Source organism: Gymnoscopelus microlampas (genome assembly GCF_963454915.1).
Source record: "Gymnoscopelus microlampas genome assembly, chromosome: 1".
NCBI lineage: Eukaryota > Metazoa > Chordata > Actinopteri > Myctophiformes > Myctophidae > Gymnoscopelus > Gymnoscopelus microlampas.
In genome coordinates this window covers 27570812-27589191 of record NC_139962.1, presented here as the reverse complement: position 1 = coordinate 27589191, position 18380 = coordinate 27570812, and the positions used below count along the sequence as shown (strand labels likewise).

Genomic DNA, 18380 nt, shown 5'->3' with positions numbered 1-18380 from the left:
CAAGCTTCACGTGACACGTGGCTATAAACACATTATAAACACTTATTGATGACAAAATGTATCAAAGGCGCCGCTACCTTCACACAGGTGTAATTTTTTTTCTTGTACACAGAAGTGGACACCTGTTCGTCCATTTTAACCATTACATCCAAGAAGGAAACAAAACATGCTAACTCTGGAAATGTTTGCACAAGTTGCGTTGCGGTTAAGTTAACGCAAAGATCGCTATTGTTTACACACACACACACACACACACACACACACACACACACACACACACACACACACACACACACACACACACACACACACAGCACCTGGTAGAATATGACTTTTGTCATTTCATTCTTGTTTTAATCCTATTTAGTTGACCTTGTATTTGAACTGTACTTTCATGTGCTTTTTTCTGCAAACTTCTAAATAAAGTATTCAATCAATCAATCAATCAGATGGTTGAATTGACATAAATGGCCCATGCCAATAATCTCAAAATGCCAGGATATCGGCCTGATTAATCGTCCAGCCAATAAATTGGTCTGACCGTGTGTGTATGAGAGATGTCCAGCCCCATCTGGCCAACCCCCTACTGTAACTATGACACATTAGCAGTCTATGCAAAATGTCTATTTATATTTACTTCGTAAATAGATATCATGCTGATAGAGCATGACTCAAAATCACTTACTCATGCATAATGATCGTACCGTAGTGAAAATGAAGTGGAGAATCACATAATTGAGAGATTTTCTGCATGTTCTGCATTATCTGGTGAGGCTTAGACAAAGGCTTTCTTAATATTCCGTTAATGTGAGAACAATATTATCGTATGTGCAAAAGATATGTCTTATAATAAATCATTTTTGATACTGATTCTTCAACATATCACAGTAACAGCCCATTCAGCAGAAACTCATTTGCCAAATGCATTCTCATAGAAAAGGCTTTATAGCTAGTACAGAACTTATGAATGGGATTTCCATCTTTTCCTTATCATGAATTTCCACAAATACCACTATGAGTTGGTCTTGAGTGAAATAAAACACATATATTTTTTGTTAGTCTGGTATGCTGACTTGACAGGCATGAGGAAAGACGAATGATACATTGTATTATATGGTAATTACATTTTTTATGTTTTTTGCACCAGGAAGGAAAAAGTTCAAATGATTAATGGAAAAGTTTGAGCTCAGAAATAATTGGTCTGGTAGTTTAAAAACAAAAGTAAATTTTAAGGACTTGAAACACAGATTCTCTGGAATGTATAATCATTTGCAGTGCTACTGTATAATTTTCTTTGTTTCTAATGATCCACTTCTGTGCTCAGCTCCTGTGGAATTCTCAGGATGCACTCTTAGACAGATCCCTACTATTTTCCCCTTTGGGTAGCCATAATGATGTTGTAAGATATTAACCAGCAGCTAAACAGCATCATTCTCACTAACATTTGCTTTGTTTTTGTAGGCACAGGTCCCCAGAGGTGCAGGGAAGGTACACAGCTTTGGCAAAAGGGACCATGCTATTAAGAGAAACCTTAACATCCCTGTGGTGGTCAGAGGCTGGCTCTACAAACAGGTGAGACAAGGTTTCTCAGCCCCTGTAGATGAGAGATTTATAGACTTGCCCACCTACTGCACATTAATCTCAAGTAAACATGATGTCAAATGTGTCACATTGTGGAATGTCAATTATCAGTGGCCGCACAATGCAACGCAGCCACCGTCTGCTCTCTAAGGTGACAAACGTCAGTACAGCAGACGCATGGGTCTATCTGTCTCCATCACAGTTATAAATGAAAGTGACCTTGTGGACTATGGCTGAGTAAACCAAATTATAGAAGTTATCATTCCTCATTATCCACTCAGCCCCCTCGCTGTGTCTCTTTCTTTGCTGACCCAGTGTAGAGAGATGGTCCCTCCTAGTGTAGACTCTAGAGCAGGGGTCTTCAACGTTTTTCCTTAGCTGAGAGGGAGATGAAGCAGGGACCCCCACTACACTGCATTCAATTGTGTTGCAGATTATACTGTTTATAGATTTCATAGCTACACCTCGCAGGCCCTATTTTCGGCTAATGTTCCTCAGAATAGAGATGCTAGGGTTTAAGTGGTTAATGTAAAAAGGAAAAAAAAACCTAACACAAAGATTTGGCGGACCCCCTATTGTACCTCTGAGGACCCCCTAGCGGTCCCGGACCCCCTGTTTAAGACCCCTGCTGTAGAGAGTATTAGTGGAAGATATCCAGGGTTAATATCTCAGACATGCAACAATGTCCTCCTCGCTCAGGTTGCTGATGGGATGTTGTTATTGGAAATGGTGCGGTTGATCCTGCATATTGATACTTGTCTTGTCTCCAACATGTCTTAATACTCTTTTATTTGAACATGATTAGCAAATAATCGATTAATTACTTTCGGCAATGGCTTTGCTAAATGATTTTGTACAGTACTGTAGTTGAAAGTGAAGCTTCATTTCTGCAAAATACTATGTGTATTGTAGATTCAGGGCACTGAGTGGAGGACAAAGTGAGAACACTGCTCAAGCAGTTACTGTAGATTGCATCAAGCTGTATTGCAGTCCAATTAAGTGGAGCTGACTGTATTGCCTATTCACCATCATTGAGCTGTATGGAATGTAAAGTTAATGGCAAACTATGTCATTGTTAGCAGATAGTCTTCATCTGCTGTATATGGCTACATCCTATATTCAAATTGGCTAATGGTGGGGAGAGCGGGTGGGCGGACCACGGCCACATCAGTATGACTCAGACATAACCATAAACAAACCCGATACGCTCATATATAGGCAGGATCATGGCTACGCCACTATGATTCAGATAGACAGACAGACAGATAATTGAACTCCATGTGGGCACAAAAGGGACACAGATAGACGGTACAACAGGTTCTTTGACAAAGCCCCAGACACTATGACTCAAGCATATCAGTCGAATCAACGGTGTGACGTAGGTGTGACGGCCGCATAGCGGCCCGAACCTCTATAGATTTAAAGACATTTGTACAAATTAGACATTCATTTGCTAATTCCATTTCTGTTAGTACTGGTGTTTTGGTTATGACCAATCAGGAACTGCATCCACATTGCCAAAGGTTCCCAATGCCCAACCCTACTGCTGGCATGCAGTTCATGCGAGTAGTCTATCTGTGCCACCTCTGGGATAAGCCTGGGGGATAGTCTGAAGATTGTGACCCATTTCCACAATATCACAGGGTCTCAGTAGATGATAATCGCAGCAGCGCTTCATGATTACTATAGCAGCATTGCATGAACAGGCAATTAATTAAGCCTGAGTTATGCTTAGTTGCGTATGGGTGTCGCATACCGAAAATAGGCGATCTACGCGCCGCGCTGTGATGCGTTGCCAGCTTCTAGATCTTCTTTTTTCAGTGCGCGACACCCACATGCAACTAAGTCTAAATCAGCCGTCACTGCACAGTGCTGTCCTGCTTGATTTGTGATACGGCTAACTGGTCCTGTTACTACATGATGAGGTCGCATTGATGGAGATTGCATTACATTTTTAATATAGGCATTAAGCTGATGAAGATATCGGTAGTGAATTATAATGAGTGCAAAATGTTAAATATCAATACTAGAGTCAGTTAAGGAAAGGCACAATGACGTCACGAAAATCATAATCAACTTGATTGAGACTTCAGTTAAAGATCTGTGACCAGATAATTACCAGATTTGTTGGAAATAAATGAACACTGGGAGGAGAAGGAGGAATTAAATTATTGTTTCTACATAAAACTGAACGGTGAGGACTTTACTGTGTAATGATATGCATGAAGAATTCTCCTTCCTCTGTCCTGTATTAAAGGGCACTGCGTCCCCCAACTTGAGTTTTTAATTACATTCCGTGAATTAAAATGCAAAGCTGCTACAGTGAGGGCTCATAAATACATTGTTGTCTTTCACCCAGGACAGCTCTGGAATGCGACTGTGGAAGCGGAAGTGGTTCGTTTTGTCTGACTACTGCCTGTTTTATTACAAAGGTGAGTCCCAGAAAAGAGCACAGTGTATATGGCGTGTATGTTTAATAGGAATTAAAATGGTCACGTCCTTTGGATTGTGAAATCACACAGTTAATAATAATAATAATAATACATACAATTTATATAGTGTTTTCTAAATACTCAAAGTCGCTTTACAGAACCGAAACAAAATAAAAACAACTTTATTAGGAAAAGAATAGTAAAAAAGGTTAAAAACTAAGAAGACAAATGTAAAAAAAAGATAAAGGTAGATAAGAGGGATTTGAATTAGGTAGGGAATGCAAGTCTGAAAATGTAAGTTTTGAGCGTGGTTTTAAACGTAAACGTGGCGAGGATGGGGGTTGGCAAGAGTTAAATTGTCAGTGTTCATTTATATATTTGTAACTGAGAGTGTACAAATGGAACCAAACTGATACTTACGGGTCAATTTGGCTCAATTTGTAAAGGGTTAGGATTTCACTATGCAGGTTCACACTCCTAACGCAAACACCTCATTAATAAGACAGTGCCAGTGGTACAGTATGTGACAGTTCTCTCTCTCTCTCTCTCTCTCTCTCTCTCTCTCTCTCTCTCTCTCTCTCTCTCTCTCTCTCTCTCTCTCTCTCTCTGTCTCTCTCTGTCTCTCTCTCCCACACATCTTATCTCACCGTACTTCTTTTTTTCATTGAGTAACAACTTATATCATATCCCTGTGTATTATCCTGAGTACGACATTATGGGATGCTGTGGCATCGATTGGAGTTCTTCTCCTCCATTAATCATACTGAATAATAGATAAGGTTTCCCGTGCCACCATATGCCCTCATGTGGTATCCTTGAATCATCCTTGAATTTTGCCTCGCCAATTATGCTGCTGTATCGCTACCGTAGTGAAACATACTGACAGTAAGAATTTGTGTTGTTTTTGGGGTACTGTTGTGTATTGGGTTTTTCACGTGTCTGTCTGTCTGTCTGTCTGTCTGTCTGTCTGTGTGCATATGTGCCTGTGTGTGCGCATGTGTGCGTGCATGCGTGTGTGTTTCGCAGACAGCAGAGAGGAGACAGTGCTGGGAAGCATCCCGCTGCCCAGTTATGTCATAGCACCGGTGGAGCCTGATGATCATATAAGCCGCAAATACGCTTTCAAGGTAACAGCCAAGAACAAGGTTGTCAGTACTGCTGTATCAGTATGCACCTCCGTCACCGTTGGCGTGCTTCCGCGCCAGCCAATTAATTTGTTTCTTGAGTGCGAGCATACACGTAATAATTAATGGTATGAGAAATAGCTTCAAACAGCTACTTCTGTTCATATGTGTTATCTGCCATTTATTATTCCTTTGTAGCTGCATTTACTGATCAATGTTTTCGGTCTGATGTACAGTAGTGAAATTGTAGCTCTTGTTGTACCTGTCAGACTAGGCTCTGCCTGGGGTATCAAACATACTTAATAAGTCTTCCATTACATGCTCACAGCATGCCTGCTTTGACTTAAGTGCCAAAGTCGATTATTACTGAAATATTGGACCACATAATAAGCATGGCCTGTATTGAGTGTGGTTTGCTGCGCTGTCAATCCCTCCCTTGTCCGCGTCAATAGCCCATTGTTATTACTATCAGTTATCACCTTTCACAAATTCCCATCAAAAGCAGTGTCTATAAGCAACCTGCTCAGGCTTCACATCGGAATAACAATAATCCACTCTTGATTGCGGAGTAGTGATGACAAACTGTGCCATTATTGCATAGATTTGGCTTCTGAAGGAACAACCCATGCTCCTCTGGGATTCTGTGTTTGCTCAGCATGTTTTAAACCCAGTAGTCAATGCACAACTACCACAGAGGTTTGGTAATTGTATCTTACACTTGCTTGAAAGGTGAGGGACGGAGCTCTTCCCTGCGGTTAGCAGACTTTCTTTTCACTTTCGTTCACTTTGGGGAGTGGGGTTAGTGTCTAATGGTTGCAGCGTACAGTGTTTACATGATCCATCTCCCTCTTGGTTGAAGCACAGTGCTTGATGGAAAGAACAATTACTCCTTGAATGTACGATGTGCTACAGTAACTCAAGGGTTTTCTATTGCAATATGCGCTGGTCCTTTGTACTTGGGCCTTTTGTTCCTTTGGGGTCAGCGTGTCTGTACACAGTAAAATCCACAGTAAAAGTGTTAATTTAACTCCAGAGTGTACAAATGGAACCAAATGGAACCTTCCTTGTCTATTTGGTTCAATTCGTACACTTTTGGAATGGATAAATGAACACCAAGGATTTTACCATGTGTGTGAATACACAGTATGTGTGCCTGTCTGTCCACGTGTGTAACACATATCCCCTGATCCTCAGGTTCTAATTACACAGAATTAATGAAGAAAGAATCAATTTCTTTCCATACCACTTCTCCTCCTTTCCCCTGCTGGTGGAGTATATATTGTGCAGACTATTTATAATGGACTCAGTCAGATGATCTGTGCAGTGTGTACAATTGCACATTACGGCTCGGCCAATTAACCACATTGTATACAGAACCTCTGCTCACCTTAGCTCCCTGGGCAATCACATAATATGGAGCGGGATATTTCATTAGATCTGACCTGAGAGCCTCGTTACAGTTCAATTACAGCTAAGTGTCACAGTGAACATAGCACTTAGCATAACTTAATCTGCCAACTGGCATCTTTTGTGACATGTACTGTACATACGGGATTGCACTTTTCTTTTTGACTATCATGAAATAATGTTTTGAAAAAATGAGGCTAGGAGCATTGGACAGTATTATTAAATATCAGACATTTGAAAAGTTACGAGAACAGTTCCTTGTTTGATTTTTCCAATGTGAATGAAGCGTCTTTGTGCTGCTCTAACATCGTATAATGTACTGTACCATCATCTTACTTGGAATAGTGCTTCAGCGTGCTGTGTAAGTGATGTGACTGCCTAGTAAATCTAATCAACGCTTTTAGATGACTTCTGCCAACCGACCATACCCCGGGGGTCATTTCAGTTCTTTATGAAGGAGTCAACGGTACCTCCCTGCTGTTTTCTGTTCTCCTCTGTTCGCTCATTTCTGTGTCTCTCTCGTTCCCTGTTGCTCAATTGCCTCCCGCCGCGACCCGCTGTGTGCGCACGCGGGCGGAGCGAGCACTGTTCTCTGCAGGAGGCCGTCCTGAAACGCACAGGCCACCTGTCTTGCATGAATAGGTATTTGATTTCACCTCAGCCTCACCTGTGAGTCACCTTCCACAGCCCATGTTGTTTCATCTCATGCTAACGGCCAATGAATGCACATTTTATGATGTGCATTAATGTCAGATTTACGGACATGGATGGACAATGCCAATGCTGAGCTGAATTAATTTTATTTTTTGCTGTGAATTGTTTGGCTGTGAATACAAACTAATGAACTAACTTATAAATAACCAGGCTTCTACTCACACTATTTTGGTTCTGTGTTGTTCACTATGGAACTTAGCCACGATGCAAAAGTTTATTTAGAAAGAAACCAACATTTCGACAGTGAAGTCTTCGTCAGGGTTTGGACCCTGAGGAAGACTTCACTGTAGAAATGTTGGTTTATTTTTAACCCTGTAAGACCGGGAGAAGCATCTGTGTCATGTTTTGATTTGAGCTAAAAAGCATTATTTTACACTTTGGCTATTCAAAAATAGCAGATATACAAGCTCATAGCCGCGCTATGAGCTTGTAGATCTGCTATTTTTGAGAAATCGTGAAAATGTGGTTCTCCACATTTCAAATCTTTGAATATATATTTTTTCAAGCGAACATTTGTAACTCAAATCTTTGCTTCTGGGGGTCCCTGGAACTAAATATTTTCAGATGGGGTCCGTGGCCAAATATATATCATTTTGAGGTCTTTGACAAGTTAAGAACCACTGACATAGTAATATAAGTTTTTTCAAATAACGGTTAGGATTTAGAAGCAATTTTGGAGAATCGGCCTTAGGTCTTAATGGGTTAAATAAACTTTTGCATCGTGGCCAAGAGCTGTGCGGCCTCATCCTTTGTCAATACTGTTACCTGCTGTGGCGAGCACCTCATCAACACAGGTGTGCGCTCCCTCCTCTGTGTTTGGCTCACTATGGAACTAACATTGCCAGGGATTGGGGTTAAAAGTAACTTCTATGGGTTTGGACTGTATGGATGGTAGCTCTGGTATTTTCCCCACCAAAGCTACATGTCACTCATCACATTCTCATCGCCATGGGAATGGTGGGATAGCGGGGGTCTCACGGTGGGCTGCGCCATCTCCTCCCAGTCCCAGTCCCAACCATGTGTATTCACACTCCTCTCTGGTTTCATTGGCTTTCTTTGAGGGCTCATCATCGCCATCATTATGCTGCATTCATGTTGATTTACCTGCTCTAACGGGACTTTGTGTTTCTGGTTTGTGGCGACCATTTCATCTGTTTTACCTTACAGAGATGGGCTTTACACATATGTCCTGCAGGTGAATGGATCTTTAGTGGAAGGATTTATAGATTTTGTTAAACGATAAAAAAAAGACACATTATGTACCAGCTTCTGGTTCATATTTTGCCTCTGAACATGTTCAACTTAGAGGTTACATGAAATGTGGAGAACCACAGTTCCTGTGCATTTGCTGTCGCAGTTGCAAAGTGCGGGCAAATACAACTTAAAGAAGGATGTCCTTCTTTACAGTTATGCCAGCTTTGCATGCATTACATATCTCAGTGAGTAAGATAAAACAACTTTTGTTGAAATGTTGGGGAAAACAGTCATCAAGCGGGATCATATTAAGGAAGAATCACTGCATTTTAAAAACGCATCAGAGGTTTGGCGCAGGGTCTCCATTCACTCACTGTGAGTGTACTCTTTGCATGCTCCCTGCTGATATTCTCTCAGCACTTCTCTGTTGAGAATTCAGTAGTGATCACACTCTGTCCATGGTGCTGTATAATGCACCGCTTTACAATCAAAACACGTATTTGCTGGCCGTTGAACCAGCTAAGATGATTACAAATTACAGTTTAATCATTTTGCAGACGCTCTTATCCAGAGCGGCTTACAAGTGCGAAATCAGCGTAAGAATGAACCCTAGTACACAAACAACAGGGTAAATAGTCCCGTAAGTAGAGTGCAAAGAGAACTGTAGTGGCTCAAAGAAACTCGGATAACAGGTAAACATCAAACCTAGCTTCTGTCTAAACAGCATGCTATCTAAACAACTTTTCAATAAGGAGAGGTCATGTTGAAAGCATAACAATATTTATTGAGATAAAGGTTACACGTTTTGGTGATTAGACTCCATTAACCACTTAAACCTCAGCATCGGTATTGTGGGCAAAGCTTTCGCTGAAAATAGCAGATCAACAAGCTTGTCGATCGGCTATTTTCAGCTAAAGCTTTCCGCACAATAACAGAAAACAGAAAATACACTACTATTGAGCCCTGAGGGACTTGTTGTTATCCATATGGGGTTTAAGTGGTTAAAGCTCACTTCAAGGGAAAGGCTCGCTCAACTCGAGGACAGTCTGGAAAAGTTCAAGAATATACTGGGTGCAGATTCAGATAATACGTACAAAGAAATCCGCACTCCCTGTAGAGGTCTTAGGAGTCTTTTTGAATGCAGTTCCAGTTCCAGTGCCTAACACTGACGAAGACCTGCGTGCCGAAACACGTCTGTTTGGTAGACTGCTGCTGCGGATCATAAACATTATTCAAAAAAGACTCCTAAAACCTCTACAGAGAGTGCAGATTCTATCTTCCTTTTTACTCCATTAAAGCTAACAGGATGATGAGCCTATGATGATGATGATGATGGAGAGAGACCCCCCCTGAAGACTATAGACACTGGTGGTGGTGATGAAGACGAAACCTCCCCTCCTGTTTAACTCCTAGACAATGGAGACCTCAACATGGTGGAGATGGGGCAGGGTTGAACAATGCTCAGTATGAAAGAGAACAGGTTCAGTGGCAGTGATATTTGTAGAACGGAGACCATCGCCTGATTGGCCAGGAGTGCATATGCTCAGAATTGTGAATTAAAGGTTTTGACAGCATGAAAAATAGAAGGAACATAGTGGAATCCCCAGAAAAAAAAGAAAAAAAGGAATACTAATAAGAAGAGGAAGCTGAATGAAAGCGTGAGAGAAAAACATATTCCTTATTGAACTCTCACCAAAGCTTAAAAAGGCTTTTACCAAGCAAAAACAAATGGAATCAAGAAATTCTAAAATGTTCTAAATCTTTTCATGTCAACATTGTGATGCAACAAGTTATGAGCCTGTAGATCTGCTATTTTTGAATAGCCACAGTATATAGGACATACTGTAAGTTGTTATGCAAGATACCACAGAATCAGAAAGGTAACATGATTATGCTGTACAGTTGCGGTGTATAGTTCTGTGGTCATCTCCTGCTGTTTGTGTTACAATAAGTAGAATGAGTTTGATCCGTGATAAACCTTTGACTTGTTTTACACTAAAATTGAGCCCTGGAGAAGTGTTAGACATTGACTGAATATTGTCAAATCATGGATGGTTATGCATGGACACAAGGATGTGCTACTTTTTACATTTTATTATATTATTCTATACTTTATTATATATTTTCAAATACATCTTTTATACTTTATTTTAGGTCACATTTTAGGAAACCGTGTCAGAAACATATTAAAGTCCTGGTTTAATGTAAGGGAAATTCCTTTCTAGTTGGATAAGATTTATATCAGAGTTGAAACTCCAGGCCAAGCGTTGCGATTGTGTGAAAAGTGCTGACCACTGTTGTGCTGTGGTCTGTGGAGCACTTGGCTGTCTCTAGTAGAGGGTGCCCCGTGCCCAGGCAGGGTGGGGTGGGGGTTTGGGATTTGATTACCATAGTGCTCTGTGGGGGGGGGCAGATTGAGTGACCAGACTACGAAGTGAACTTACTAAAGTAGAACAGAATTCCATAGCAACAAAACAAATGCTATTCCAGGTAAAGTGACTCTCTCTCTCTCTCTCTCTCTCTCTCTCTCTCTCTCTCTGTCTCTGTCTCTGTCTCTGTTTCTCTCTCTCTCTCTCTCTCTCTCTCTCTCTCTCTCTCTCTCTCTCTCTCTCTCTCTCTCTCTCTCTCGCTGCGAGAGTGTGTGTGTGCGTTATTGTGCGTGCGTAATGTGTGTGTGTGTGTGTGTGTGTGTGTGTGTTATGTGCTATTGACTGAGAATGCTCACTGCTTTTTGTTTGCTGTTTTCGCTGGCTGATTTCTCTACTCTAATAAGAGTTGTAAAGAAATTGCACTGAACTGTGGATGCTTTCAAGCAAAGTAATCTCCAAACTAAACCCTCATTATGCCTGTTTGCATGCCATGGCCAGCTTTAAATTGCACAACAGGGTTTATTATGCACCTTTTGCTTTCATTCTTTGTTCTTCACTAAAGAGTGGCTGTAACTTTTCTAAAAGTTGTCAAATTAGCAAGCAAATTGGGTTTCTCACAAGTGACTGCCATTTTGACTCATCAACACCACTGACAGCCACATTCTGTTGTTCTCGTGTTGCTCTCATGAAGCTTGAGGTTGCGCGCCGGTGTCACGCACCAGAAATAGATGATCTACAAGCTCACCAACGTGGCACGCTGTTGTGACACGTTATGAACTTGTAGATCAGCTAGTTCCGGTGGGCAATAACTGGCACACAACTAAGTATATATCAGGCCTAACGTATTGTTTTTTCCTCTCTTTCTGATAGGCGAGCCACACTGGAATGCGCTCCTACATTTACAATAAGAACTCTGTGATTGGCTCACAGGCGGAACACTGTGGGATGCGAACGTACTTCTTCAGTGCGGACACGCAGGAGGACATGAATGGCTGGATCCGAGCCATGAACCAGGCCACGCTGATGCAGCACACTCACACCGTCAAGAGGTTAGCCCCTCTTTATTGACTTGGCTTCAGCTGCTCTCCCACCGTAAGGATTCAATTACGACCAGTGACTCGCTACTGATGCCAGTGGAGCAGCACAACAACACAAACACATTTACACATCACAGTACCATGCAGACCGGTTTTGTATCGTTCAACTAAATTGCTTTGTTTTAACCCATTCAATCCGGGAACGCATCTACAAATGTCTTCTAAATTCTAACAGTATGTATGTTGCTATATCAGTGGTTCTCAAACTTTTTCATATCAAGGATCCACAAAATGATATGTATTTGGCCGCGGACCCCCGTCTGAAAATGTTTTGTTCCAGGGACCCCCAGAAGCAAAGTATATATATATATATTCAAAGATTTGCACACATTTTCATGATTTTTCAAAAATAGCCAAAGTATAAAATAATGGTTTAAGTCGTTACACAGTTGCGTTCCCGGTTTTAATGGGTTAATATCCTTTGCAGATGTTTGCACCAAGCTTGTATGTGTTCAGGCTTTTATACAGGCTGTCTGTAGTGTTGGTGTTGCAGTTAGTAGGTAATGGTGGTGTTTTCAAGGCAGAAGGTTTTCTTTAAAAAAAAAAATTATTTAGAGTAGCCTATCATTCTTTACCCCCTTTTACACCCCAATTTAGTCGTTATGCCAATTAATCCCCACACACATTTCTGTGTTGTCACTGCTGTTGTATCCTACTGACTCACCTGCCAGTGAGGAGCCCCCACCAGGAGGACAATAGAACCTTCGTTCTACTCCTCCCGCCCAACACTCCCCGCTGACAGGTGCCGCCCCAGCCTGTAGGATTACATGCAATGCACATATCTCCAGGGCAGAGATTTTACCACTGTGCCAACCGGGCAGCACGATTTTTTGATAGACCAAGTACTTGAACCACTTAAAGCAACACTCTGTAGCTTTCATGTCCCTATACCCGAGACTCAAACCCAGGTCCCCCACGGAAGTGCTGATATTTACCACTGAGCTAATAGAGCACACCTGCTTGCTCAGGGGAAAAAATATATTTGACCTTCAGGCAGTACCACTTGTCATCCAGTAGTGGTCAGGCCCTACCACAGGATCTACATTTCTCAATAGAAGAGCAGGGAGACCAAACATACTCTACCATACAGATTGAACAAAATAAATTTGTATTCACTAACAAAGTTACATAGTGTAGCTCTAAGCCCTATATACTTCGTAATACACCACATAGTGAAAATAGCCGATCTAAAAGCTCACAACGTATCATGATGCAATGTGTCGTGAGCTTATAGATCTGCTATTTTTGAACATTCCGTTTTTTTGTCGTTTCTTCTCAAATTTGCTAAATTACTGAAAGATTTGAATGACATTCAACTTTAGAGCAGACATATCAGCAGGTCCAGTTGTGAGGCATATCCAGAACTGTTTTGGGCCGCTAGAATATCAGTGGTGTGTACAGTTATTATGGTTATTATAGTTTTTAAATCTTTAAACAATATATTTATTTGGCATTTTCAGTTATATAACACAGCAATATGGCAATTGTAGTAAATGTCTATAATAAAACAACAAACAAAAACAGAGCAAAAAGACAACACATAGCAATCATACATATACATAGCATCTGGCATCCAAAAACAAAAATTAAACAAAACGTTACAAAGACATAAAAACAAAACAAACAAAAAAACAACAACCAACAAACAAACAAAAATAATAAGATATGGTCATGAATTTTTCTCCCACAATACGAAGTAGCAGAACTATTTATTTACACAGGTCCTAAAGGGTTACCTTCCATAAACTGCATGAACTGTCCCCAAATTTCTTGAAAGATGGCAGGTTTCTTTTTAATCGCAAAAGTGAGCTTCTCAAGTGCAAGACAATTTGATAATTCTCTATACCATTGTCTTATGTCTGGTTTATCTGGGTTTTTCCAAAAGAGCGCAATTGTATGTTTAGCCTGGAGAAGAGAATATGTGATCATACTCTTTTTTTTACTGTTAATTTTGAGATTATCAGGAAATATGCCCAGAATGCACAGCTGTGGGCAAATAGGAATATTTTCTAAATTTGTATTACTTTTGACTTCATGTTAACCCATTTCAGTTAGTTTTTATAGTAATATGGGGTAGTCAAGGGTGAGAAAAAAATCAGTAAAATAGCAAAAATAGCAGATCTACAAGCTCACAACACGTAGCCTTGCGATGCGATGTGAGTTATCATTTTTCAATTGAGTTCTATAGCGCCACCCTTTGGCCAACAAATACAATAGGGTGCCTATGCACTGTGTGCTTGACCGCCCTCTAATAATTCCCACAGGGGAAATTCAGTTTTCAACATCGCACAGCTGAGTGCTGCTCAAGTGGGCAGACTTGAGCACAGGGGGTGAGCAGTTAGAGGTTAAGTGTCTTGCTCACCTTGACATAGGGCTTGAACCTGGGACCGTCTGTTTCACAGGCAGCCTATCTACCCATTCAGCTATGGCCGCCCCAACAAATAGCAAGTTAACCCCTTTACAAATGACACCTACCACTTTGTGACATTAAAAAAGCATTTTCCACTACAGAATTTAAACATCTGGTGGTGTGGTGGTTGTGATGCACTCCTAAACCAGACAGAAACCAGGTGAGGTGAAGTGAAGCATTTGGATATGTGGTGCAAGCATGCCACCTAGAGGCTAGAAGGGCTCAATGGCCAAGGGTCCATAGTTTCTTGTTTGGGAGGCAACCATGACTCATTTTTTTTACTTGAATGGAGTACCTGATGGGAGGAGCTACATTTATACTGCATTGCACAATGGTGTTGCTTACCGACAAGAACTGTTCTTCAAGCTAACTTGCAACGTAATGTTAGCTTTTAGTGCATCACATCGCATCGTCTCATTGTCATTTATAGGCTATTACACATTTTATTTAACCACTTGAGCCGTATTTTGTACTTTGTCGTACACCAGTGTGGTGCAAAAATAACAAAAACTTCAATGATGGCTTGGTAGAATAATCATTACACTCTGCTTGAACCCAAACACCCTGATTCTGCCAAGAAAATACAGACCTTGTTGTACCGTAGAACAGACATTATAACATTTAGAACAGACATTATAAAATTTATAATTGTAGTATTAGAAAACTGGTGTCCTCAGAGGCCATTTGTTTTGCGCATTGACACATAGCAAATTACAATCATACAGGCAAATTATTTACTTCAAATCTTAGTGGAAAAATATTGATTATTTTGATTTACTAATAAATAATCAATGATAAATAATATTTGCACTCCTGTGACCTGTGTGAGATAACCATGCCAGAGCATTCTTCTTTTTAGTAATTTTAAGCATCCTTCTGATTTTGTATCGGTGAAATAATGTCAATTGCCATGAAACATTTTTAGCATTTTGTCAGTTGTGGGAATTTCTGTCTGGAAATGAGTCATGGTGAATCATATAACCTAGTCACGTAACAGAGAGAAAGATGAATGCATTTTACTGTAGTGGTAAATTAATTAGAAGTTCTGCTAATAGCATAGAAGAGCTGATTCCCCCAAGCTATTTGTTTATAACAAAATGACTGTCATTTTGTATCCACTGGGGACTCTGTGTGGCTTCTCTGTTAAGAGCTCCTCCCTCCCTTAAAAACATGAAATGATGTGGGTGTTATTGAAAATCTTCCTCAGCAACTAGGCAATGAATCAGATTATTTATACAATTATCCCATTCTGTCAATGGAGTAGGAAATTACATCCTGGATCACGTCAGGTTAATTGGAGTGCCCACTGTGGCTTGTTATCCTCTGCTTAATGCTGCGTAATCCCCCCATTTCAAGCTGCATTTCTTCATCTATTCTGCCAAAGAGGGTGAAGCTGTTAGATAAATAGTTATATGAAGAGGAAATAATTTAACACTAATCTGTGAGAGTAGCTAGGCTAAGTGAGACAGTTTGTCAGGCCATTAAATACTTTGAAAACCACACAACACAGTGAACAGAGAGACTATTATAAGGCACTATTCCTCTATCATTTTAACCCATTAAAATTGGTTAAAATGAACGCAGAGGGAACACATCTGTGTCACTTTTGATTTATTTGGCAATTCAAAAATAGCAGATATACAAGCTCATAGCGTGGCACCGAGTGACGCGCTACGAGCTTGTAGATCTTGAAAATGTGTGCAAATCTTTGAATATATATATATTTTTAAAGCGAAAATTTGTAACTCAAATCTTTGCTTCTGAGGGGTCCCTGGAACAAGTTACAAATGTTCACTTTAAAAAATGTATATTCAAAGATTTGCACAAATGTTCTTGATTTTTCAAAAATAGTAGATCTACAAGCTCATAGCGTGGCACTCGATGCCGTGCTATGAGTTTGTATACAGTATCTGCTATTTTTGAATAGCCAGAGAAATCTAAAAATGACACAGATGCGTTTCCGGTCTGAATGGGTTAACATTTATTGTAATATGGCACCTCTCACTCCATCGTCCTTTCTTTTATGCCAGAGAGTTGGAGAGGTCCGAGAAGACGGCTCAGCAGGCGGTCCCCCAGACCAACCACGTCAATGTCAGCCAGAGACCAGACCGAGAGGAACCTCACGAAGACGCCAGTCGACTGGCTCCGGGAGAGGAGGTCAGGTACGGGTTGGAGATCCAGGTGAGGCCCTCCCAGCTGGCCACAGAGGCAGCGCTGGAGGGGAACTCTCCAGACCCGGTCCCTGGCACCTCTCACAAGAACAGCCAACACTTGGTGGTGCAGGTCCCCCTGCCACCTGAACAGAACGGAAACAGCATGCATAAGAGGGGCTTTGTTCCACGGACAGACACGGAGAAGAAGGTGACGAGGAAAACTGCCCTGTCGCAAGTGGAGAACTGGGTCAAAGTTCAGAAAGGAGACCCTGCCAAAAGGTCAGTTAAATCACTTGTAACCAATTTGAGGCAAATTTCATCATATTCAATTTGATGCCTTGCTGAGAAAGAACAAAATACTAAACATACAGCCAACACCTCCCTCTAGTGGCCAGAGTTGCATTTTTATCACAGGATATCATTCACGTCAGAGGGTATTGTTTGAACATACATAACACAGTGTGCATCCACACAGTGACCATGTGCTGTTGATAGGAAACTAAAAGAACTTTTGCCAGTGGTGGAAAAAGTACTACATTTCTTTACTTAAGTAAAAGTATCAATACTGCGATGTAGAAATACTCTGTTACAAGTAAAAGTCTGGAATTAAAAATGTACTTGAGTAGAAGTACAAAAGTATTGGTATCAAAATAAACTTAAAGTACAAAAGTAAAAGTACTCATTATGCAGAAGGTCCCATTGCACAAGTTTGTTACATTACATTACATTACATTACAGTCATTTAGCAGACGCTTTTATCCAAAGCGACTTACAATAAGTGCATTGAACATAGGTAGGCAAGGAAACTACTAATCACCAGAAGTTTTAAGTGCATTCTCTTTTAAAGCAAGCAACTAAGAGTATAAGAGTAAAGTGCAATATATCAACTACCTACTTTCTTAAACAGATGAGACAAATAGGAAAATCGAATGAGCAAGAGCTAAAACAAATAAGTGTATCGAATAAACAAGATCCAATGAGACAAGAGCTCGTACAAGTTTTCAAATGTATAAAATATTTTGAAAATAGCGCGACGCATTGTGAGCTTGTAGATCGGCTATTTTCAAATGGCCGAAATGTGTATAGGGCTGAAGTGGCTAATGCATGTTTTGTAAAATAATCAAAGCCTCCAAAGTAACTAGTAACTAAAGTTTTTAGTGGAGTAACTAAACAGTTTTAGTGGAGTAAAAGTTCAATATTTGCCTCTGAGATGTAGTGGAGTAGAAGTAAAAGTAAAAGTACTCAAGTAAAGTACAATACCTCAAAACTGTACTTAAGTGCAGTACTTAAGTAAATGTACTTAGTTACTTTACACCACTGACTTTTGCCCTCAGTGCTCATTCTGCAGAGTACCACCTCCCCCGACGGACGCCTCCCCTCCAGCTGAAGTCCAGTGCAGTGGAAGCCTCTTATCAGTCGTTGCCAAAGACCACCTGTCTCCCATCCGCCAGCGGCTCCCCACAAGTGGCCCGCAACCTCCCCAGTGACTACAAGTATGCCCACGACCGGCTCAGCCACTTCCGCATGTCCACAGAGGACCGCATGGCCAACAAGGAGGGCATGGTGTGGCAGCTGTACGAGTGGCAGCAGCGACAGCAGTTCCGCCACGGCAGCCCCACGGCGCCCGTCTACGCCGGCCCCCCCGACTTCATGGACACGTCCTCTTTTAGGGTTACCGTGGAGATGCCTCGTTCCATCTCGGTGCCCCCGTCCCCCTGTGAAGTACCCGCGTCCTTCAAACCGCTGTCCCCTCGGAGGCCGCACACCCCTTCGGACAGGGTGACGGTCAGGCCCCTGGATGAAGTGGCGCCGGGGGACGGCAGTCGAGCGATTTCCCCCGGACGTGTCTGCACCCAGCTCTCTCAGGTAGGCCACTTAACGCTAGGCTAGTTAAGAGTC

At 41.3% G+C, this 18380-nt stretch overlaps 1 protein-coding gene across 6 annotated transcripts in view; it reads left to right on the top strand.

Annotated features, from left to right (window-relative positions):
* plekha7b (pleckstrin homology domain containing, family A member 7b) overlaps positions 1–18380 on the top strand; it is a 102974-nt gene that overhangs the window by 53452 nt on the left and 31142 nt on the right. For 5 of the 6 annotated variants that reach the window (XM_084057245.1, XM_084057246.1, XM_084057243.1 and 2 more), the window contains exons 4-9: positions 1462–1572; positions 3941–4013; positions 5040–5140; positions 11692–11870; positions 16359–16760; positions 17816–18347. In XM_084057245.1, the coding sequence (XP_083913371.1) occupies positions 1462–1572; positions 3941–4013; positions 5040–5140; positions 11692–11870; positions 16359–16760; positions 17816–18347 (1398 nt within the window). Of the gene's footprint in view, positions 1–1461; positions 1573–3940; positions 4014–5039; positions 5141–7123; positions 7187–11691; positions 11871–16358; positions 16761–17815; positions 18348–18380 lie in introns of those variants that run through there. The other variant, XM_084057247.1, reaches the window with a different exon arrangement.